At 43.4% G+C, this 23,307-nt stretch overlaps 1 protein-coding gene across 1 annotated transcript; it reads right to left on the reverse strand.

Moving 5' to 3' along the window:
* Nucleotides 1-6,239: 6,239 nt before the first annotated feature.
* On the reverse strand, nt 6,240-15,736 carry Cpox (coproporphyrinogen oxidase). The gene is made up of 7 exons (XM_052157936.1): nt 15,055-15,736; nt 13,335-13,478; nt 12,975-13,085; nt 11,632-11,773; nt 10,687-10,905; nt 7,543-7,647; nt 6,240-6,926 (listed from the first exon to the last, which is right to left on the reverse strand). Exons 1-7 carry the CDS (start codon nt 15,575-15,577, stop codon nt 6,839-6,841), a joined length of 1,332 nt encoding a protein of 443 aa, XP_052013896.1. The 5' UTR covers nt 15,578-15,736; the 3' UTR covers nt 6,240-6,838.
* Between the last annotated feature and the right edge of the window lie 7,571 nt (nt 15,737-23,307).

A 23,307-nucleotide genomic window follows, 5' to 3' on the forward strand; every position in this document is an offset into this window, starting at 1 on the left:
ATCCAGCATTGTAGGGAAGTACCAGGACAGAGAAAAAGGAGGGAGGTGATTGGAGTATGGGTGTAGAGAAGGCTTATGGGACATATGGGGAGAAGGGAACTGGGAAAGGGGAAAGTGTTTTGGAATGTAAACAAAGAATTTAGAAAATAAAATAAAAAAAATCATCAAAAAAAAAAAGATTTATTTATTTAATGTACGAGTGTTCTATCTGCATGTACACCTGTGTGCCAGAAGAGGGCATCAGATTCCTTTATAGAAGGTTGGTGAGCCACCATGTGGTTACTGGGAATTGAACTCAGGATCTCTAGAAAAGCAGCCAGTGCTCTTAACCCTCTGTTTTGTTTTGTTTTGTTTTGTTTTGTTTTGTTTTGTTTTGTTTTGTTTTGTTTTGTTTTGTTTTGAGACAAGGTAGCTATTTGAGGCAGGGTTTCTCTGTATAGCTCTGATTCTCCAGGAGCTAGCTCTGTTGGCCAGCCTCGAACTCATATATCTGCCTGCCTCTGACTCTGCCCCTCTGACTCTGCCCCTCTGCCTCTCTGCCCCTCTGACTCTCTGCCCCTCTGCTTTTGCCTCCAAAGTGCTGGGATTAAAAGCATACACTGCCATCGCCTAGCAAGGATATTCATTGAACCAATTATTTTTACAACAAAACTTCAAGAATTTTATAAGTGTGGTACATTCACATATTATCCGTGTGGTTAGCAGGATGCACATTCCAGATGGAGCAGGTCATGTAAAGAGCTTCCTGCCTTACCCACCTGAAAACTGGAAATGACTTAGTCAGACCTGAACATGGAAAAAATGCCATGAAGACTAATTTATAAACGTGTTTTTCATGCCAGGTGATGGTGGCACATGCCTTTATTCCCAGTACTCAGGAGGCAGAGGCAGGCTGATATCTGAGTTTAAGGCCAGCTTAGTTTACAGAGCTCCAGGACAGCCAGGCTACATAGAGAAACTCTGTCTCAAAAAAACCAAAATGGTGTGTGTGTGTGTGTGTGTGTGTGTGTGTGTGTGTGTGTGTGTGTGTGTATGCATGTACTAAAATGAACTTTAGTTGGGGGCCTCTCCAACCACTTCATAAGCAAATTACCTATGACAGGGCAGTGTGGGAACTGTCATCCTATGGGCAGCTTTGTGGTAACTTGAGAATACAGCGGGTTAGATCATGACAAATTGTGCATTAAAAGGTGCTTCTAAAGTGTGAAAGCACACGAGACTGCAGATGAGAGTTTATCATACAGTTAAATGAGTGTAACTTCTAAACTTGAACTTGGAATGCTGTTGTACAGGTGGAACGTGGTTTAATGACCTCGCTCGGCTGGCACGCCTCACTCCTAGAAACTGGTCTGTGAGGTTCTCTATTGTGACTGGGACTCATGGAACACGGGAGGATTAGCCAAACATTTGTAAGCACCTAGGCTCACTAAAGTAAGTGTTCTGCTTAAGGGTTATTAGGAAGTTAGACCATCTGTTGTAGGTGGGCCTGGTGCTGTTCTAGTAAACCAATCTCCAAATGAATAAAGGAGCCAATCACTGGGCAAGTAGGCGGGACTTCTGGGTTGGACAGAAGAGAGGAAGCAGGAGAGAGTGAGTTCCTTTTGGAACAGGGACTGCAGAGGGGTAAGATGTAGCTGCTAGAGTTTCCTGGTATCATGGCAGAGCCACAAGGATTTGCCACCGGAGGAATCTGATTTTAATAAGGCTCACAAGATTAGGTTTTAGTTGTTGTGCCCAGTGGCTCGTCCGGGTTCAAGAGAGAAAGGTAAAGTGGCAAAGCATAGATTTGCCAGATAAGTACCACAAAGGCCGTGGAGGATTTGAAGCATGGGGTTGGCATGGTAGTGACCCCCTGCCAGTGGGAACCTAGCGAGCTGGGTGGAGAGATTGTGGAGTTCAGAGTAGAATCTCCTCTAGATAAAGACAGGTCAGTCTTTGCCTGACAGCAGCACATGACTGGCCAGGCCTCCAGGGCAGAGGCATAAGCATGAGAACGAGAGGGTTCTACTTTTTTAATATTAACCGAAACAACCTTCTATATTTCTTTGGGAGGCACTAAATTTTAGAATGTGGGCTTTCAAACACCTAGCTAATGGCAGGAACACAATTTCTAAATGGGCTTTTCTAAATACACCCTTGGAACTCTGCTTTCACGGATTAGGAATCACATACAGCGTCAGGTTTGATGTCAAAATATTCTGCAAAAACAATTAAAAACAAAGAACTAACAGGGTACTCATAGGTAATGTAAATAAACCACGTCTAACATATTTTGTTTATAATGAGATTTACATTGAATGACTACTATAGTGAGAGTAAGAATAAAAATATTTTGAACAAGATAAGAATATTTCCAGGGCAGGATTCTTAGAGATTTGGTAGACAAGAGTGTGAAACAGTCCAAGCAAAGACGGCAATTACTGGAAGACCAGAGGGAATACAACTGAGAGAATTCTCAGAAGATAGTCTGACAGCAAAGTGCACAGGAGAAACACAGGAGGCCAACAGCAACAAGGGACAAATAATGGACTGGTTTCAATGTCTGGCTAACTTAGAATTGTCTATAGGACTTGCTTGGATTATTCAGAATGGAAGTGCCAATGGGATCTAGATAAGCAATTCTAAAGGACCCAGAGTAACTGGAGGCAAAGCAGGCTATGGGGAACAATTTCCCTTCCCCTTGTGGGAACCAGTAGATTGTGGAACAAATGACAACACGGACCTTCAGAGGTTGGACCAGAACACAAACATGACACTTTTCCCTTGTCTCGTGGACAGTGTGCTGAGTCACCAGCAGGCACTGTGCCCTACTGTCTAACATGGAGGGAACTTGGAGTTATCTAGGCAAGGCTCTTCACACAGTTTCAAACTTTCAAGTAAGGTCTGTCTTGTTAAAATATAACGAAAGACCCATGAAAGGCTGTGCCCTATAGAAATACATTATTTGGCTCAGATCTGGGCATGTCAAAGTATCACACTCAGTTGACCACTGTTGTTTGACTCCTGAAGGCTCACACAATGCAGACTTACTTGGTCCTCTCTGTGGGTTTCTTCAAGATGGTGGAAACTTGAAGAGGTCTAGCTTAATGTGAGGTACTTAGGTCACTGGATACACTGCTCTGAAAAGGCATAAATTCCAGTTCCTCAGAAGTCAGTTCCCATGAGAGTGATACAAAGGCTGTCCCCTGCACATGCTTGGCCTATACGGTAGACGGCCACTTCCTTCTTCTCTGCCATGTTGTAAACCCAGCCAAAAAGGCCTGGGGGGAGGGGGCGCAAACTGATGAAGCTGCCTGATCCTCAATGTTTAGCATCCAAAAGAACAACCTAAACCTTTCTTTATGAAATACACAGCCTTTGGTATTTCATTACGGTAAAAGAAATCCAACTAAGTAAGCCCAGTGTAGTAATGGGATGGCAGTTGGATATTTGTCCCTGTGTATGTATATCTTACCCAATACCCAATATATCCTTATGACCGACATCATGCCTGGGTCGACAGCGGGAGTTAGGTGTTTATACCGTGTGAGGGTGTACCTTTACCTAGTAAACTCGGAATAGATGACAATAAGATTTTGAGATGACTGAGAAGCACTTTAAAAATGCTCAACATCATTAGTCATTAGGGAAATGCAAATCAAAACAACCCTGAGATTTCACCTTACACCAGTCAGAATGGCTAAGATTAAAAACTCAGGGACAGCAGGTGTTGGCGAGGATGTAGAGAAAGAGGAACACTCCTCCACTGCTGGTGGGGTAGCAAATTGGTACAACCACTCTGGAAATCAGTCTGGTGGTTCCTCTGGGCACATCACTTCTGGAGGATCCTGCTATACCACTCCTGGGCCTATACCCAGAGGATTCCCCAGCATGTAATAAGGATACGTGCTCCACTATGTTCATAGCAGCCCTATTTATAATTGCCAGAAGCTGGAAAGAACCCAGGTATCCCTCAACGGAGGAATGGATACAAAAAATGTGGTATATTTATACAATAGAGTACTATTCAGCCATTAGAAACAATGAATTCATGAAATTCTTAAACAAATGGATGGAACTGGAGAACATCATACTAAGTGAGGTGACCTCACTTAGTCTCAAAAGATCAATCATGGTATGCAGTCACTAATAAGTGGATATTAGCCTAGAAACTTGGAATACCCAAAACATAATCCACACATCAAATGATGTCCAAGAAAAACAGAGGAGTGGCCCCTAGTTATAGAAAGACTCAGTGTAATAGGGCAATACCAGAACAGGGAAGTGAGAAGGGTTGGATGGGGGAACAGGGGGAGGAAAGAGGCTTATGGGACTTTTGGGGAGTGGGAAGCCAGAAAAGGGGAAATCATTTGAAATGTAAATAAAAAATATATCGAATAAAAAAAAAGATTTTGAAAAAGCAATTCACTTTGAAGAACAATAATACAGCTCTTGGGGCTGGAGAGATGGGTCAGTGGTTAAGAGCACTGACTTCTTCCAGAGGTCCTGAGTTCAAATCCCAGCAACCACATGGTGGCTCACAACCATCTGTAACAGGATCTGATGCCCTCTTCTGGTGTGTCTGAAGATAGCTACAGTATATATATATATACTTATACAGTATATATATGTATTGATATACATATCAAATTTAAAAAAAAAAAAAAAGAATGCTCTTCAAGTTTACAACTGTTCCTGGTCTTCCAGACATGGCTTCACAGTGGGTACTGAAGAATTCAAAACAGAAAGGATTATAAAAACTTCATCTGTGCCTGTGTCTATCACTTACAAGCCTTAAATACAATTAAATCAGCCAGGGATCTTTGTGATCCTCCTCCCCTGCCCCCCAGTTCTAGGAATACATTTCAGGGTTTCATGCATGCTAGATGGGCTCTGACATTAAACCATATGCTCAGCTTGACATTTTTAGTTCTTAAAAGGTAACCAGACAGGTGTACGTGAATATCTGTTCTTATGTCTTTCTCCCAAACCATCTTTACTAAATTATTTCCCACATGTATAAGAAAATTCTCTGATGTTGTAATGCTGAGTTCAAGGAAATTTGATGAATGTAGAGAGTGTAATAACCTTTGTCACCTCAGCCTAAGCACAGGTAACACCTTAGTTCCCCACCTGCTGCCCAGAGAGCCACCGACTGCTTCCCTGGTAAAGTCTTCACAGGTGACATTTGACAGCAGGTGCCTTTCTGTCTGGCATCTCCCTGTTGCCATGGAGCTCCCGATGCCTCCATGTTGGCATTTCTCAGTCAGTACTCCTTTTTGTTGCTGAGTTTTAATGTCTGCATAAGTCACACACTTTCTCCATTTACCTACTAATTTGCACTTGAGTTTTTAATTTTGTCTATTTTTACTAAAATTGCTAAGAAAATGAAATTAAAAAATGATTATCTCTCTTGGGTAAAATATCTAGTAATAAAGAACTATTACTATACCAAGAAATATTTGAATTGCTAAGTTATCACAATAAAAGATGCAAATACTTCTCTTATTTTATAATAAAATTTATTAGCTGAATCTATATAGAACATGTTGAAGAATTTGTACATTTTCTCACCCTAAAAGAGCCAAACATAATCACATACATCCAACATATTCCAGGATATTTAAATATCTATAATATATTGTTCCTTACAAATTCACTATATTATAAATCAAGTAACATAGCGCAGTCATACTATTATTTAGACAAGTAAACCACACATTAAGAAATCTGCTGTGACTTTTAAAAGAAAAGATAAAAGTTGAAGAATCCCTAATTTGAAAAGAAAGACAATTTCTATTGGCCCATTTTTAAAAAAATATAAAATGCCCATGTTAGAATAGCTCCAATCTCTTTAATTAAAGAGAAAAATATGTTTCATTTGTTCTTAGTCTAATCTCCCATATCTAAGTCTCTAAAATATAAAACTTTTAAGTATCAGAATCCAGGGATATAAGCTTTCGCTTTCAAAAATACATAGAATCCTAATGTTAGCTAATCATGATCTCACAAAAAAACTTACCACTGAAGATATCACTTATTTAAATAATAATGCCATTTGCAGATGTAAACTAGGTCATCATTCTTGCATTCAAGAACTGACTAAAGAGAATTTCCAGAGCTCTTAAATAGCTATCTTTTTTCAAAAAATGGGTATTATTTTTTGAATAATAAAATGGTTTATAAAGACACATGAAAATTACATCAAAGAAACTTCAAAAACAACAAAGAAAAATATATTTCTTCAAACTGCTTTCTTCTTTTTGTTTTTTGTTTATTTTTTCAAGACAGGGTTTCTCTGTATAGCTCTGGCTGTACTAGAACTCCTTTGCAGACCAGCCTGGCCTCAAACTCAGAAATCCACCATGCTCTGCTTCCTGAATACTGGGATTAAAGGCAAGCATCACCACAGTCTGGCTTCAAATTGCATTCCAAAGTTCCCAAGAAGGGCAGCCTGACTGAACTAATGAAGATAAAATGTATCCCCTGATAAATTTCTGTAGCAAAAACTAAAACTTCAAGCAACAAATAACGAGTTTCCTAGGGCCTCTTATAGTATTTACATTCCCTTACCTTAAGACCTGGAAACCCAATGTCAAACTGACTGGTCACAGAAAACTATTCTCAAAGTACAAATAGATATTGAAGACAACGAATATGGTATTTTTGCATCCCCACCCACCACTCTGCCTCCTCCCACAGCACTGGAAAAGACCAAAACCGCCTGCCACAGACAGGGTTCCCAGGGTGGAGAAAGCGGGGCCAGTAAGGCACAGAAGACACTGCCTGCCACACAGTGGCCACAGTGCAGGAAGACCCCACCGGTGTCCACCAGGCCCTGGAGCAAGGCTCTGCGGCTTCAGTGCACCCAGTCCTTTGGATGACGCAACACTTCCAGAATTTCAGCTTCTTTGGAATTCTCTGGAGGGGAATGCATGTACTCCCATCTATGCATGTCCAAAACAGAAAAAAAAAATGCAAACAAAATAACAATAAATGACATACATAACTAATGGTGAATAAAACCCTAAGAGTAAAAAGAATGCATGGTACTCCACCCCACCCCCAACCCCCGTGACTATTGTCTCTACTATACTTATAAAAAAAAATCAGCTACTTAAAGAGGTTAAATTTCTTAATAAGTCTTAAGTGTATCTGGGTTAATATTAAGATCCTAAAGTCAAAACACACTTTCATTATAAAGTACGGTTTCATAAAGTATAGAACCTTGGGTAGTGCACAGGTAGATATTAGCTTAAGTTTACAAATGCATCTTTCTAGAAAGAAGGCTGTAAGGAAAGTCAACCTCAGCTTCCTGCTTTCTCTCGCTAGTCCTCATACACAAAGCTATGACATACATCCTGTCACCTCTTACAAAATCCAATTTGTGCTTTATTCTCCCACAATTTTCTTATAAAAATCAGAAAAATATAAATGAAGTATTAGGTAACACACTTTAAGACTAATGTGCAGATTCACTGGGGCACAGGAAGTTACTACATGACACTGAGTTACTATGACACAGTTACCATGACACAGACTTACTATGACAAATCTTCTCACCTTGCTGTTAGAGGTAAAGACATCAAGATGCTTTCGATCCTGGATCCTGGAGTAAAGAGGCCAAACTTGGTGCCCCGATCATACACCAGATTAAACTCCACATACCTGTTATAAAGACACCAGATAATGGTAAGGGTGTGTTGAGCAAAACCTTTCAGAAATCCCTAAGGAAAACTGAGAGTAGAGCTCTCCCCGTATCTCCCTACCAACTGGAGCCAGCACAGAACTTACACGGCCCAGCGAGCCCTCCCCTCTGGAAAGCACCAATAAAAGGGCATTCTACCCGCTGAACAATTGGATGCAGATTGCACCCAACACAGAGCAAATACAAATCAATAAGGTTATGTTTTCCCCATGAATAAACAGCAGAAACACAAATTGGGACCAGGCACGCACAACAATTAAGAAAGAAACAGCTTTCTTTCTTGGGTAACCCGGTCCTCACCGTAGCAGGAGGCATTCAGGAAAAGGGCTTCATCTCAATGTGGCTCAGGGTACCAGGCTAGAAGCACTCAACTTCTATGGGTAAGTGCCAGGAACTGCTAAGCGAGGAACTTACTACTGCTGCTACTGCTACTACCACTACCACTGCTACTACCACTGCTACTGCCACTGCCACTGCCACTGCCACTACCACTACCACTACCACTACCACTACCACTACCACTATTTCTATTCTATAAGCAATACATTTAACAGTGACTCACAGAGCCGGGATCTGCCTCCTTCCCTGAAGATACTCACAGCAGCAACAGAGATGGGACCACTCATGCCTCCTCTCTCTACAGCCATCACTGTGCAAGCTACAGCCTTGTGGCTCAGTGCTTAGTTTAACTTGCTTTTTTTTTTCCATGAGAATATCTTGGTATCAAGTAAAGTTAGGCTCAGTGTATTGTCCAAATTCTCTACTAACTGGTAGGAAACCAGATTTGAATTCCATCTAACCTAAGTATCTGTTTCTGCCTTTAACATCATAGGATTCCAAAGTCTCTTCAAATTTAAAGTTGTACTTTCTGCTGTCCTAAAGAATTCAGAATGACTCATAAAAATTAACTTTTACAGGTGGGGGAGGGAAGAAACCTACAGGGGATATAGATGACACGTTAGGAATACACTAAGAAACTGAAGCCAGCGCTGACCATGAAAGGGTTTTTGCGATGATGCTGGGGTCATCTAAAGCCCCACAGTCTACACTATCTTCCAACCCAAAGACAACAGAGACAGAGAGCGTCTCTTTTGAACATTAGTGACATCCTAAGCCATGAGGAATCAAACGAATGCTTCACGCATCTCCTAAGTCAAGAGAGGGGACAGGGAATGATACACACAGCAGAACTCACAGACTGGCCTGTCAGCAAATGTGAACCAGAGAAACATTGTTGATAGTACTGCAGCAAAAGCTTCTCCTACATAAAATTCATAAACCTTTCAGCTCCGCATACAGAATATGTCCAATCCTGGACCAGCTTTAATTAGCAATACCATCCCTCCTGAACTATGAGCCATTTTCAGAATGTCTGTTATGCCTATTTCTATAGTCAAAGTTATATCTAACCTCAGGGGACCCAAGATAAATCTAGAGAAGGAAGCCAGAATGGGAGGCGTATGGGTGACAAACTGGTGAGGGTTGGGGGTGGGGCCTTACATTGCTTAAAAACTTTCTAAAAGAAAACTATTCTCACTTTACCAGGTTGTTACATGGAGACCTGACAGGGCACACACAATTATTTAAGTAAAACAAACACACAAACTCAGAAAGATAAATACGAACATATTTAACTCTAACCTTGGAATGTATAGATAGATGACTTTTTCAAGGCTGAGCTTTAGCAACTTAAGGCTCAGGTGCCTCAGAGTTAACAGGAATTAACTCCTGTTAACAGGAATTAGGAGAACTCACGCCTTTAATCCCAGCACTTGGGAGGCAGAGGCAGGTGGATTTCTGAGTTTGAGGCCAGCCTGGTCTACAGAGTGAGTTCCAGGACAGCCAGGGCTACACAGAGAAACCCTGTCTCAAAAAACCAAAAAGAGAGAGAGAGAGAGAGAGAGAGAGAGAGAGAGAGAGAACGAACTCAGGTTCTGACTGTGGACTTAAGGTACATATGCAATTAAGATGGCCGGAGAACGGCTGGGCGCTGGGAGAGTGGGTATGGGGGAGCTGGCTCACATGAGAACACTGGGCACAACCTATCTCACCACCTATGAAGTCACCAAGTTCAATACAGAGCCAGGGACTGGGGCAAGGATGAGTAAGAAGCATACACAGTGGGACTTTCACATCTGGGGTGTCATCAGACCTGCTGTGTAGTCACACACAGTGGGACTTTCACATCTGGGGTGTCATCAGACCTACTGTGTAGTCACACACAGTAGAACTTTTACATCTGGGGTGTCATCAGACCTGCTGTGTAGTCACACACAGTGGGACTTTCACATCTGGGGTGTCATCAGACCTGCTGTGTAGTCTTGGGCAAAGGACTTATTGATGAGGATACCTTATGATCAGTAAATAATGCCATATATACCACAGGCTTCCTGGGAAAAGAAGACACACAATGCCTCACACAAGAGTTATGTATGTAGCAGGGCGGTGGTGGTGCACGTCTTTAATCCCAGCCCTTGGGAGGTAGAGTCAGGCGGATTTCCGAGTTCGAGGCCAGCCTGGTCTACAGAGTGAGTTCCAGGACAGTCAAAGCTACACAGAGAAACCCTGTCTTGAAAAACCAAAAAAAAAAAAAAAAAAAGAGTTATGTATGTATAAGAGGTCCGAAATAAGTAAAGGTGATCACTAAGACTGAATTTTTAAAGTGTGACTCAGCATTTATAAGCAAAAGAAAAGAGAAAACCTTAAATGACGCCCTCATCTGGCAGAAGGTAGAAGCTATTACGCGATTACTAGGAAATAGAAAAATTTCACAAGTACCACATGAATGCCTACCTCAAGTACATGCACAGGTGAATTAAGTAAACCTGTGACAATGGTCATACAACGTCATTAAGTTAATTTTTAATGTTCATCTACTTAAGAAAAAAGTCACTGTGGATTAGTATAACTAATGATAAGGTATTTGTCCAAAACAGCACAGCAGCCACTGTTCCTGGAGGCCTCCACAGCTGTGCTGTGCTGACCGTTCTGTCACTCACCGCCCTCTCCTCAGCTGCTGCCACAGCTTATCCCGCGGGGTGTATGAGTCATCACAGTGCTTTTTCACAATGGGAACATAGGAAGGAACCACAGCCTCAGCACACGTCTTCACAAAGCGGAAAGCCTCCTCCTTGGATGGAGAGTCGAGATCATCAAAGAAGATGCCGCCGATGCCCCTCCGCTCTCCGCGATGCACTATAAAGAAGTAGTCGTCACACCTAGAACATGCAGCAGAGGAAAACCATGGGCGAAAAGATGAGAGAGGCGTGGAATTGGATACGGTCCCTTGGGTTCAAAGCACTCTCCTCAACTCACACCAGCAGGATCTTGGTTTTTCTATAGGACTATGAAACTAGGACCTATCTCAGCCTGACTTTGCACAGCTACTGCCTCTGCAGAGCTCCTACCCGCAGAGCAACCAAGCAATTCAAAACAGCAGGCTACCATACTTCCTAACACCTCTGGGGACACCGCTGCTTGTACAGAAGGCAAGGAATGAGGGTCTCCTAACACTCACTGACACCAGCCGGGGCACAAGCCTGAGCTTTTATGTGCCTAGTATTAATTCAGCAAACGCAAGATACGGTAAACAACTTTAGCATTTAGTATCTCCTTCAGTATTAAAAGCGGTGACTCTAAAGCATGCACAATGAGGGAAAAGGCTAGCAGAGGAAATGCTTACAGAATGTTATCCTGTGTGCTAAAGGTCACCCTCCTGACCAGCACAAGGAGCCATCAGCCCGCTCTTGCTGCTTCCATCTACCGTCTAATAAAAGAAGTCACCTAAGACACCACTTACTAATGCTAACCACGTGGAACAGACCTTAACTTGGAAAGAGTTCTCCTGACGATCTTTATACAAATGAGGCCCACAGGCAAGTCTTTTCAACACAGACACACAGAACAATAATACAAACACAGAAAATACAGTCTCGACAGCTTACCATTTTTTAAATTTGGGGTAGATGTCTGGCCCGTGCTGATCACAAGCTTCCTTTAGAGTACGGTGGAAATGGACAGCATCCTCTTGGTTCAAGAATGTCGGTGTGAGGTCACATCCACCCCCAAACCACCAGTGCGTCTTACCTACAAAAGCAAGGCAGCTGAATCTAGGTAGCCTTGAGACTAGAGCAGCAAGCTTAATTCAGCAACTTAACTCATCACCAGGAAATAGGTGGCAGTCAAGCAACACCTGAGGAAAATAGCTCCGACGGCTGGAGAGCCGCAAAAGCAGAAAGGAAAGGAGACAGGAAGTCAGTGAGCGAGAAGAAGCCAGCAGGGAAATGGGACGGAGGACCTCGAGGGTTCAGTCTGGACAGATGGTCTCGGCTGTGACACTCAACGCTGACTTAACGTTAGGATCACACAGCCCAAATGTCTCAGCTAGATCATCACTATTTGAAAAAAAGTAATTTCTACTTCAGACACATAAGGTTAACAAAAGCCAGGAGATCGTGACGGTCCCACTATTAGGAGTCACCCCAGGGTCCCTTCCATTTAGTCCAGAGAGGGAGAAAATGCTTCCCCTCTAAGGGAGCAATCTGCCATGTGAGAACAACTGCTTCATGCACTCACTCTTCTCAACAGATTGGTCTACAAAATACAAGTTACCAGCTTTGGCGCGCGTGCATGTGTGTGTGCGTGTGCATGTGTGTGTGTGTGTGCTCCATGCGTGCGCATGGGTGCACCTGTGTGCGTGTGCATTCGTATAGGGGCCAGGAGGTGTCTTCCTCAGTCCGTTTCCATTCAGACTGGCTCTGAGTCAGGGTTTCTCACTAAACCTGGAGCTTACTAATTAGCTATAGACTGCCTGGCTCCAGATACCCCCGTCTGTTCTCCCTTGCTCCTGGCCTTTTTAATGATTGTGGAGTGGGATCCCAAGTCAGGTCGTCATGGACTGTATATATTATGTATATGTATGTGTATGTGTATACGTATTTGTATTTGTAAATATGTATATATACATATGTATATATATACATATACACACACACATATATATTTGTGTATATGTCCCAGTGACAAATCCTCGATTTCAAAAATAACAACTTTATATTTGCAGAAACTTTGTGTGTGGGGTGAAGTTTGGGTTCACAAAGATCATTCTGTGTGGAGGAAGCATTGGATGAGAGATGGAATCCTATTCTGATGTTTCGGGTCCTGGACTAAGCCTCTGGGATATTCCTGAAAGACCCTAAATGTCTGTACTTTCTCTCCTTTTGATAAGGTACCTTTTGATTTTTTTTTTTAATACAGACTTCAGACATCTCTTAAGAGGCTTACTTACCATCAGCTTCTTCTACTTCAAAGTATCTGTAGTTGAAATGCATGGTGGGAGCATAAGGATTCTTGGGGTGAATCACAGAGCTCACACCCATAGCAGTAAACGGCAGTTTACCTGGAAAGAAAAACAGCACAGTTAGATGCATTTGGTCGCCCGGTTTGACACAATTTACTCTCTCATGATTTCTGAATCCACTATCAAAAGCTGCTTTGTAACTTGTCTCTGAGTCACAATTTTCACGATTAAAGCATGCGAACACGCTTACTGGGCACATCCGATGGCCGTCCCAGGGTTGGGGCTGGGGAGCTATTTTTAAGTAAAACTGGTAGGAAAAGAGTTGGCAGGGAGAGTTATCTGACTTACCATCTTTCATCTTCAGAGTTTTTCCTCGGCCTCTCATTTGGTTTGCTGCTTCCTCAGAAAGATTCCCATGAACGACAGAAATGCTCACCCCGGCCTTCTCAAACACACGCCCGTCCTGAAGCACACAGGTGATGCCACCTCCTCCTGTCCATAGAAACAGGAAATCAGAGGACAGAGCACCATCATATGGGAGACAACTCTCCAGTGAATGTGGCGGCATGAGGTGCCCTCTTCCTCCCCTAGTTCCAAAACCATCAATGACTGCATATATTTTCTATGTGCGACAGGTTAGCTTAGCTTTGTGTCTCAAGCTGCTCGTGCTGGGAAAACACTGGATCCAGACGCAAAGCACTAAAATGGCTGTTCCTTCCGTGTTCTCGAGCTATTGCCTAATAACTCCAAGGAATTCTTTCTTCAAACACCACCAGTAAGAATTCATTTGTTATTTACAAAACTGAAAGCTAATGTTACAGGCAGGAGTGGGTTCACAGAATGGTATTCTGCTTTTACTGAATACAAGAACTCCATATTCCTTTACATTTTTTTTTTACTCTTTAATTTTTATATGCAATTTTTAAAGTAGCTATTCAAACTCTTAAGGGGTTCAAAGTCTTAAATTAAGTGAAATTATGTATATATGTGGTGTGTGTGTGTGTGTGTGGTGTGTGTGTGTGTGTGTGTGTGTGTTTAATAGTTTTTTCTTTAAGGCAATAGGGTTACCAAAAAGTCATTGTTCTCAAAGACTAATGTTTGGGTTGTTTTATTTCTAAGAAACAGGGTACCATATCCAAGATCATAACACTGGAAAGAATAAATGATTTCTTTTCAAGTGTTGACCATGTTTCTAACATTCTGAGTCCTCTACATATATTCATAAATTATGAAACAGGGGCAGAAAATAGTAACTTCCAAAGATTACAAAGCTAGCTATCTAGTATTTGAGATTGTGTCCTGGGTAGGTGAGTGGCTTTTACTTTAAAACATTACAAGATGGAAAACTACGAAAGTCAGACGGACTCTCATTTAATATAGATGTAGCAGCACCATAACTCAAAATGTATTTATGATATAATGTTTTATTTCCAGCTGGGAAAAAGTCAGAAATCCTCAAGTTTAAAATCAAAGCAGGAGTGGAGAACAGGGGACGGCTGCGTTGTATGAAACAACATGGTCACCAATACCTGATTCGACTGGGTAGGCATTTGGGGATTCTAAGGAATCCTTCAAGAGATTTGATGATACAATTTAGTAAGAACTACTGGAACACTAATCAAGTATAATGCAACCCCCAAAAATAGAGGGAGAATTCTTGACATAGGGGGTCTAGCAGACATAAAGGACAAGTGTTTCTTCTGCCTCTTATAGGACAAGGGTCAAATGCACCCTGATGGGTAAATAAAAAGTGGGGGGGAGGGGAGGGAAAACTGTGCAGTAACAAACTGAACATAAAAACTTCAGTTTGCTGTCTGTAGGTGTTCTTTAACAAACCTATAGAAAAATGCAATTATGAATTGCCAATATTTTTAAATGCCCTGTCCTACGTTGTTGGCACCTCTGGGTCCACACCTGTAAAGCAGAGAGCGAACAGATCTCTCATTGTCAGTCATCCTAAGGGTGTCCCCTTCTAACAGATCAAACTCCCATGAGTACTGTCTACTTTAACCTATCCCCAATCCTAAACTGCAACTGGTGCCCAAACAAAAAACAGGTCTCTCCTCACCTTCCTTCCTCTCCCACCGGTCCACAGAGAAATCGGCGACGCCGTCTACCTGTGCCAGCGCCCGACACACCTGGGCCTGGATCTCCATAATCATTAGTTCCATCTTGGTCTTCATGTCCTCGGGCCTCTTCCGCAGCTCCCGCAGCTCGGTCACCGGCAAGGACATGAAGGTGCTGCAGCGGCGAGCCAGCTCGTCCCCATCCTCCTCCCGCCGTCCAGGCGAGGGGCTCCGCGCCCCCGAGCTCTTGGGCACCATCTCCGCCCGCTGCACGTGCCCGAAGGCGGCGGCTGCCAGCCCTGCCAACCCTGCCAGCGCCGCGGCCAGCCCGGTCCTCAGCCGAGACCCGCCTCCAGCCGAGGGGCCGTAGCCCAGCCCGCGGAGAGGCTGGGTACCAGCTGTGCCAGGCAGCCTGCAGACACGGGCGGACGCGCTGCGCGGGGACGCGGCGCGCAGCCGTCCATAGTCACCCCGCACCGCTCGCCACCAGGGGCCTGAGCCCAGCCTGCCCAGCCGCAAGGCCATCACCCGCCGGGACTGGGCAGCACCGACCCTGCAGATCTGCCGGAGCTCTCGGGGTCCTGACACCGAGACTCCCGGGTCCTGGAACCTGGAGCCTGGAAGAGCTGCGGCGGGTGTGGGCCGCAGGCTGCCGGCGGGAACTGAGGATGCTGGGAACTGTAGTCCGGTCCTATCGCCTCTTGCACTCGCCTGACAGCTCCAGGAACTAGCAGATAAGACTCCACCCCGCCCACAAAAGTGGGTCCTGCTGGTAGCACCCGGGCCTCAGCCGGAGGACTGTGTAGGTGCTTGGACTGATAAGATAGGCACTTTAGTCACGCACACCTTCGATTGCCCCGCTCGCTCGCCCACAGTGAGCAAAGGTGGGGCTAGAAGGCTGAGGACGAATGGGTAGAAATACGATCCAGAGACACACCCCTTGTCTTAGTCCTGGCTGTGGGTCTGGAGGATGCCCTTTTGTCCCCGTGATGGGCAAAGAGTAGTGGGCTCCTGAGTAGCTCCAGAGAAAATATTCACACTCCAGTTTACTTTCTTGGATCTCTATTCTACCCCATCGCCCTTACACGTTGAAAATACGAGGACAGAAGCTCGCATATTTAATAGGTTTGTTCCCAGCCATATGTTGTCTAGACACAGGTGTCATTGTCAGCATTATTTTATAGTAGGGCTCGCTGGCCCTTTAACCATCCTTGATTTTAATTTCTACTAACAAATAATAATCTAGGCCACAGGTTATTTTTCCACAAGCTTCCATTCGGTCTAGTTGTGACCGGTCTGTTCATGCCACTGCCTCTTATGCAAAAGGAACCACAAACCGCCTGGAACAGCATGCGTGCTCGGCCTGGCAGAAGTGACAAAGCTAGCCGAGGAGAGAAACCCTTAACTTTCAGCTGTAGTGTGCCCTGCCCGGAGGCCAACGAGGAAGAGGAAAGATAAGAATTATCTCTTGGAAGGTTGCCTCCTTCCTAAGCTAGTAAAGGGTCTGGCTGGGCCTCCTGGTGATAAATGAAGCTCTTTAATGAAAAGGAATCTCCCTAATTTCTCTGTAAGAAACTTTTTTCCTTTATGCCCATTCCGCTAATGTAAACCTAGACAAAGATAAGCCAGGCGGGAAATTTTGGAAACTTGCCCAGACAAATAGCAAACTGTGTACTTGCCCTGAACAAACTGTGTACTAGATTCCAGCCTGTTTGGATGTCTCTCTCCTCCTGTACTCTGTCCCCACCTTAATTTTAATGTACAGTGCTTAATGGGATCCTTTTTAAAAAAAAAAAATCTGATTTGTATAAGGAAAAAAAAAGCCACCATCTTCCTAGAAGGGCAAGAAGTGGCATACACATTTAATCCCAGCACTTGGAATGCAGAGTCAGGTAGACCTGTGTGAGTCTGAGGCTAGCCTAGTCTACACAGAGACTTCAGGGCAGCCTGGGCTACATAGTAAGACCCTGTCTCAAAAGAAGTAAAACCAACCACAAAAAAAAAAAAAATAAGTAAAAATAAATCATATTCCCAGTTGCCTAAATTACTCCCAAGTCCTATTGTTAGTATACGGCATAGAAGTAAAGGTATATTGTATTTAATGCCTCAGAAAGCTGCTATGGACAAATAAAAAGTGATTAAGTTGTAAACAGAAGCTGTGCAGTAGGGTCGCTCACCTGCTTCTAGATTTGGCTCTCTAGTGCGCGCTATGATTTTATTCTCTTGCTACCCCACAGGCTAGGAAATTCTGACGAGCTGGACACCATCTCACTCGGTACAGGCACACAGCTGGCAGTCTTCAGACGCCACACACTTCCCTGAATCCTTGAAAATTTTATCTTTCCCCTGCTAAAAATAACTGATTTTATGCCCCAATATTAGTGTATTCATTTTCCCTACTGAGAGAGAGTTTGAGGAAAACACTTTAATTCTCTGGCATGTGTTTTCTCTCTCTCTCTCTCTCTCTCTCTCTCTCTCTCTCTCTCTCTCTCACACACACACACACACACACACACACACACACACACATGTACATATATACAAACATGCACATGTCTACGTATACACACATGCATATTCACAATTTCCAAGTATCTTTCCTAAATTATACTATGTTTTACCAATTCTCTGTGATGTCTGTTGCTTTCAGACCCATACAGAAACTCGGGCTAATTAGTAACAAGGTATTGCTAAACATCATGACCTTGTTAGAACTCTAGTGGCGTTGCAAGAGGAACTAAATAAACAGAAAGAGAAGGTTTTGAAATTTTCATATTTTGCCCTAGGATTTACATTTTTAATTTGTCATCTTCTTACAGATTTTAAAAAACAAATCTTAAGGGATCAGCTGACTTAAATCAATATGTGTGTGTGTGTGTGTGTGTGTGTGTGTGTGTGTGTATAGCACATGCCTGTTCTCCCAGCACAAGTGAGGCTGACACAAGGGGATTACTCAAACTGTAAGTGTAAGACTAGTGTGGGCTACCACAACCCTATATATTAAATATGCGCTGCAACTTAGTGTGGTTGATTCAACTTGCTCTTTCTTTAATTAAGGTAATTTTAATTGGATATTCAGAGAGAGATGTGAAGAAACCACTCAAATATTCCAAGAAAAATTTTTGTAAGAGACAGATTCACAGGGCCTGCCCTTTCTGTTTTATCTTTTGTCCTTAGCTTCTTTTTTCCTGTAATAATCTGGATGCAGCTCGATCACAATGACTCTGTGACTGAGACTGTGAAAGGTTGACAGAATGCCTTGGGTAGCAGGTCCCTCAGCAGAGCCTGTGTCCTGAAGGCATCTTTGAGCACGTACACTAGGCCTACTACTTTTAGATATTATATGATCAAAGTGCAAATAATTTAAGGAATAAATTTGTTCCTTAAGTCTTATAGCTATAGACTCTGTCCATCTTGGTTCCTTTGCCCACCTTGAGAAAGGGATAATGTAAGGATATGGTAATTTCCAAATATAATTAGGGTTTGGGACTTGGGGAGGGGATGGTGAAACTGTACCATGTCGTCTCTAGAAGAAAAGAAATGAGAAGACGATATCATAGATGCTCGTTGAAAGAATGGATTAAAGCTCAGGTTAGGCAGGCCTGGCAACCGAGTTTGATCTCTGAAACGGATACGGTAAAAATAGGACCAACTTCTATAAGCTGTCTCCTGATAGTTTTTAAAAGAAAGAGAAAATATTGAAGTCAATTCTGAAGAACCTAACTATGTCTCAAAGTTCAAAATGGGTGACTCAGAACTGGGGAGCAGACAGAACAGCTGTTTATGGATGGGGAGGGGCAGGCAGGCGGCAAGTATTTAATACATTTGGTTACTAACACAGGTATTTCTTCCTAGTTAGCCAAAGTTCTGAAGGTGTTATATTGCTGGGGTTTAGGGCTTTGTGGCCACGTCACCCTGTCAACAGTAAAGGCCCCCAACCATTCCTCTGCCAAGGGTCAGTGGGTAGGTTGAGCCGTTTGGGAAGAACTTGGGAACAAGGTAATGGCACATGGACATGTGTGTTTAGTTTTTGTAAAGCAGTCAGGAATAATGAGTCTCGCCTGCAGAGGAGCCCTCCTCAGATGACAATGAGAAATTCAATGGTGCTTACACGCCCTCCTGTCGCTTCCTTCTTGTCTTCATGGTGCTCACAACAAAAGGTCCCGACTCAAGGAGAGCCAATCTGCTCCCACGGCTGCCCCCCAACATTCCTCTCATCGGCAGGGCTGCATCACTCTTGGAAAGCACGCATTCAGGAGGCTCTGTATTTAGCCGTACTGACATCGTTTTATATTTGGATGTCAAGGATCAGTTCTCTTTGTTTTCTGCATCTACCCAGAGTCATCTTTCTATCCCGTTCTTGGAACCTGCGTCTTAGAAGTGAAGAGCTTCATTCAGGTGGAAGCAGAGAGAAAAAGCCACATTGGAAAGGCTTTCTGCTGCAGGTGGGTTGCTGTATAAGCGGGGGGGGGGGGGGGGGGGGGGGGGGGGGGGGGGGGGACCGCCAGGGGGTGGAGGGCTAAGGATGGACGAGCAGGCTCACGGAAGCCTGCTGGGAACAAGGTGTTGACCGCGAGCAGTGGAGCATAACAAGGACAGAGGGAAGCAGCCTGAGGGCCTCGGGTGCAGTCACTGAAGCAGAGTAGAAGGCCTCACACACAGAGTGAATCAGTGAGTCGTTCACGTATCTCCGATCCACAGAGAAGACAAGTGCCAAATGAAGGAAAGGGCTGGACCTGGAAGTCTCCGGCTGCCTTTGAGACCAGAGCTTCAGAAACAAAGAAGCTACTGGCTTTCCCAACACAGAATCGGAAGCTGGGGTCTTCATACGAACTATCCCTCTGCAAACCTCGCCTTGGGTGCTGCTGCCGGACTTCAAAAATGACCCCTAAGCAGAAGCCAGTGTGCTGTTCTTAATAATAAGTGCAAAGTGTTGGGTCCTTCTGGGGTCACTAATACTTTTGCCAACATGTCACATGTAAGTGATAATAAATCACAATAGAGATATCTGAGCTGTTAATTACTTGGTAATCTAAAATGCTAATGACGCTGAGAAGTAGAATGTTTTAGTTCTTTGTACTTTCTGAGCATAGCTTGAGCCAAGCTTGTCTTCTTCTTTCTGTGTAAGATCCTGGAGCAGGCATCCTCCCTGAGCAGGCATCCTCCCTGAGCAGGCATCCTCCCTGAGCAGGCATCCTCCCTGAGCAGGCATCCTCCCTGAGCTTTGCTGAATTGTCACACTTGTCTCCATGCTGGATCACTTCACTTTCTCTGGGTCATCTTTATCCAACACAACCAGTTTTTAGTGTATGTAAATAAGTTTGACTTCTTTGAGTGCTACTTTAGACAAGTGTATCACAATTTAGTGTTGTGTGTGTCTGTGTGTGTGTCTGTCTGTGTGTGTGTCTCTGTGTGTGTGTCTGTGTGTGTGTGTCTGTGTGTGTGTGTCTGTGTGTGTGTGTCTGTGTGTGTTAGTGTGTGTTACATGTCCACCACAGCTCCCTGTGGAGGTCAGATGACAATTTGTTCTCTCTTACCTTGTGGTACCCAGGGACTGAAATCAGGTCATCAGGTTGATGGCAAATACCTCTACCTGCTGAGCAATCTCACTGACCCCTTTTGTAAGTTCTTAAGGATGTTAATTTGTTGTATCATATACATCGAGATACATTTCCTTGATATTTTGTCAAACATTTTTCTGTATGTTCATGTAAGTGTAGCTGCACATGAAACAAATTTGTATTGGTGGGAATTCTGCCTTCCCAGAAGTATTGGCTTAGAAACCTAAGTCAATACTTGAAAACTCAAGTAGAATAATGGGTGAGCTCTCTAAGCAATGAGAGCCTTTGCAGCTAGGCCTGGTGGCAGCACCTTTACTCCCAATCCTTGGGAGGCAAAGGCAGCAGAGTCTCTGTGAGTTCAAGGCCAGCCTAGTCTACAAAACAAATCCAGGATACCCAGGGCTATTTGGAACCTCTGTATAGCCCTGGCTGTCCTGGAACTCAATCTGTAGACCAGGCTGGCCTCGAACTCAGAAATCTGCCTGCCTCTGCCTCCCAAGTGCTGGGATTAAAGGCATGCACCACCACTGCCCTGCGAACCTGCTCTACTTTTAAATGTGTAGTCTGAGAAAAGAGAGAGAGCAACGTTCCACACCCCCCAGATCACTGCCTGTTGACAGTTGCATCAGAAAGAACAAACCACATCACCATTTGATCCTCTGTCCTTGGGGACTTTGGACTATTGGCACTTGGCTCCAGTCTGACAAGTGTTACATGTCACTTCCTGTTTGGAAATGAATATAAATCTGCTCTGGAAACAGGGAGATCTATACACACGTCACTGAACAGTTAATAAATCCTCATCCTTCCACCTTCTGTAGAGAAAGGACAAGAGGAAAAGATGAGGAAAACAAATCTGAAATTATTCCTATTGTGAAATAAACTGAGCAGATCCTACTTAAGATGACCGGTGGAGGAAACCCCCTGTAGCTGTGGTCAGTGTTTCCCTCTTGCAAGTTGTGATGTAGACTTCCAGTAATGAAACTAAATTTTGAGCTGAAGAGATGGTTCAGTGGGTAAAAGTGCTTACCCCCAAACTTAAATTTGATCCTGGGGAGCCACTAGGTAGAAGGAGAAAACTGAGTGGAGAAAGGTTGCTTCTGACGTCCACAAGTGCTCTGATGCATACATGCACGTGTGTGTGTGTGTGTGTGTGTGTGTGTGTGTATGCATTAATTTAGTTAATTAATTAAATGTAATTTAAATTTTTAATGAAATTTAATTTCCAGGAGTAAATGAGGCTTGATGACAGTTATCTGGCACTATTCATATACTAGCGACAAATTTGAATTTAAAGTAATTTAAAGGGTCAGTCATTGTAATGAACATAACTTATCTTACTACAGCTGTAGAACACAAAGTTCGACTCATGCCGGAGAGGACCGGAAAGAGAAGAGGGAGATTATATAAATAATATATTATAGCTCTTAGCGATAGGGAGGATCTCTAAGGTCTGTCCTGTGCAGGACAGCAGACAGCGTGGTCGTCTACAACCTGTCCCCAAACCTCTGAATAAAGTGTTTCGACCAACAACAACAACAACAACAAAGAGGTATTATACTCTTACATAGTGTAACAGTATAATATAGCCACTAGATGGTGTCCATGTACCAATATATGTAACTGTTTCCTTTGGTTGAAGAGGATAGCTTATGAAGTCCAAGGCTTTGAAACTTGGGTTTTCTAATCAAGAACTAGGTCAATATTTATTTGAATTTCCTGATTCGAGGGTTCCTGATCCATCCAGAAAGGTTAGAAATAGAACCTTTCTCTTAGAGCCGTTGTCACCAACTCCTTAAAATTCAAGTGAATTTAAAACACAAACATGGAATAATTATAAATATATTACTAGTAGTACTGTTGTAATAAAGGTGTTCACTGATTTTCTCTGTAAATCACAGAATATATGACTATTAATGATGGTGATTCTCTCTCTTGTAGTGCAGCCTATCAAATTCTAAATTCTGATCCTCAACCTCAATGATTATGAAATGATGGTCACCCAAGTCGCAGGGTAGTGAAATGGGTGAGGTGAGGCTGGTTTTGGCACTCTGTTTCAGACTTTATACTTTACTCAGAAATAGGTGGGATCTGTTTCAAAAGGCACGAAGGCAGAGGTCAGATAGCAAAACCAGATTTGTACTTGACCTGACCACTGTGGAAGAGGAGGAAGTGGTAGAATGAAAGGCAGGTCTGGAGCCAAGTAAACAGGGAACACAGGTCAATAAAAGATTGCCTCAGAAAATGTGGTATATTTACACAATGGAATACTACACAGCAATTAAAAACAGTGAATTCATAAAATTCTTAGGCAAATGGTTGGATCTGGAAAATATCATCCTAAGTGAAGTAACCCAATCACAAAAGAACACACATGGAATGCAGTCACTGATAAGTGCATATTAACCCAGAAGCTCTGAAAACCCATGACACAATTCACATATCAAATGACGCCCAAGAAGAAGGAAGGAGAGGTCCCTGGTCCTGGAAAGGCTTGATGCAGCACTGTAGGGGAGTACCAGGACAGAGAAGTAGGAGTGGGGTGATTGGAGAACGGGCAGAGGGAAGAGGGCTTATGGGACTTATGGGGAGGGGCGAACCAGGAAAGGGAAAATCATCTGGAATGTAAACAAAGAATATAGAAAAAAAAAGATTGGCTCATTTCTAATCTAAGGAAGAATCTCTGAAAATGCT

The sequence above is a fragment of the Apodemus sylvaticus genome, chromosome 15 (assembly GCF_947179515.1).
Source record: "Apodemus sylvaticus chromosome 15, mApoSyl1.1, whole genome shotgun sequence".
Lineage (NCBI taxonomy): Eukaryota > Metazoa > Chordata > Mammalia > Rodentia > Muridae > Apodemus > Apodemus sylvaticus.

Coding starts and splice junctions, on each gene's coding strand:
- Cpox (XM_052157936.1), bottom strand. CDS start 15,577: ATGGCCTTGCGGCTGGGCAGGCTGGGCTCAGGCCCCTGGTGGCGAGCG. Junction 13,086..13,334: donor AACTCTGAAGATGAAAGATG/GTAAGTCAGATA, acceptor TTTTCTTTCCAG/GTAAACTGCCGTTTACTGCT. Junction 11,774..12,974: donor TGAAGTAGAAGAAGCTGATG/GTAAGTAAGCCT, acceptor TTGCTTTTGTAG/GTAAGACGCACTGGTGGTTT.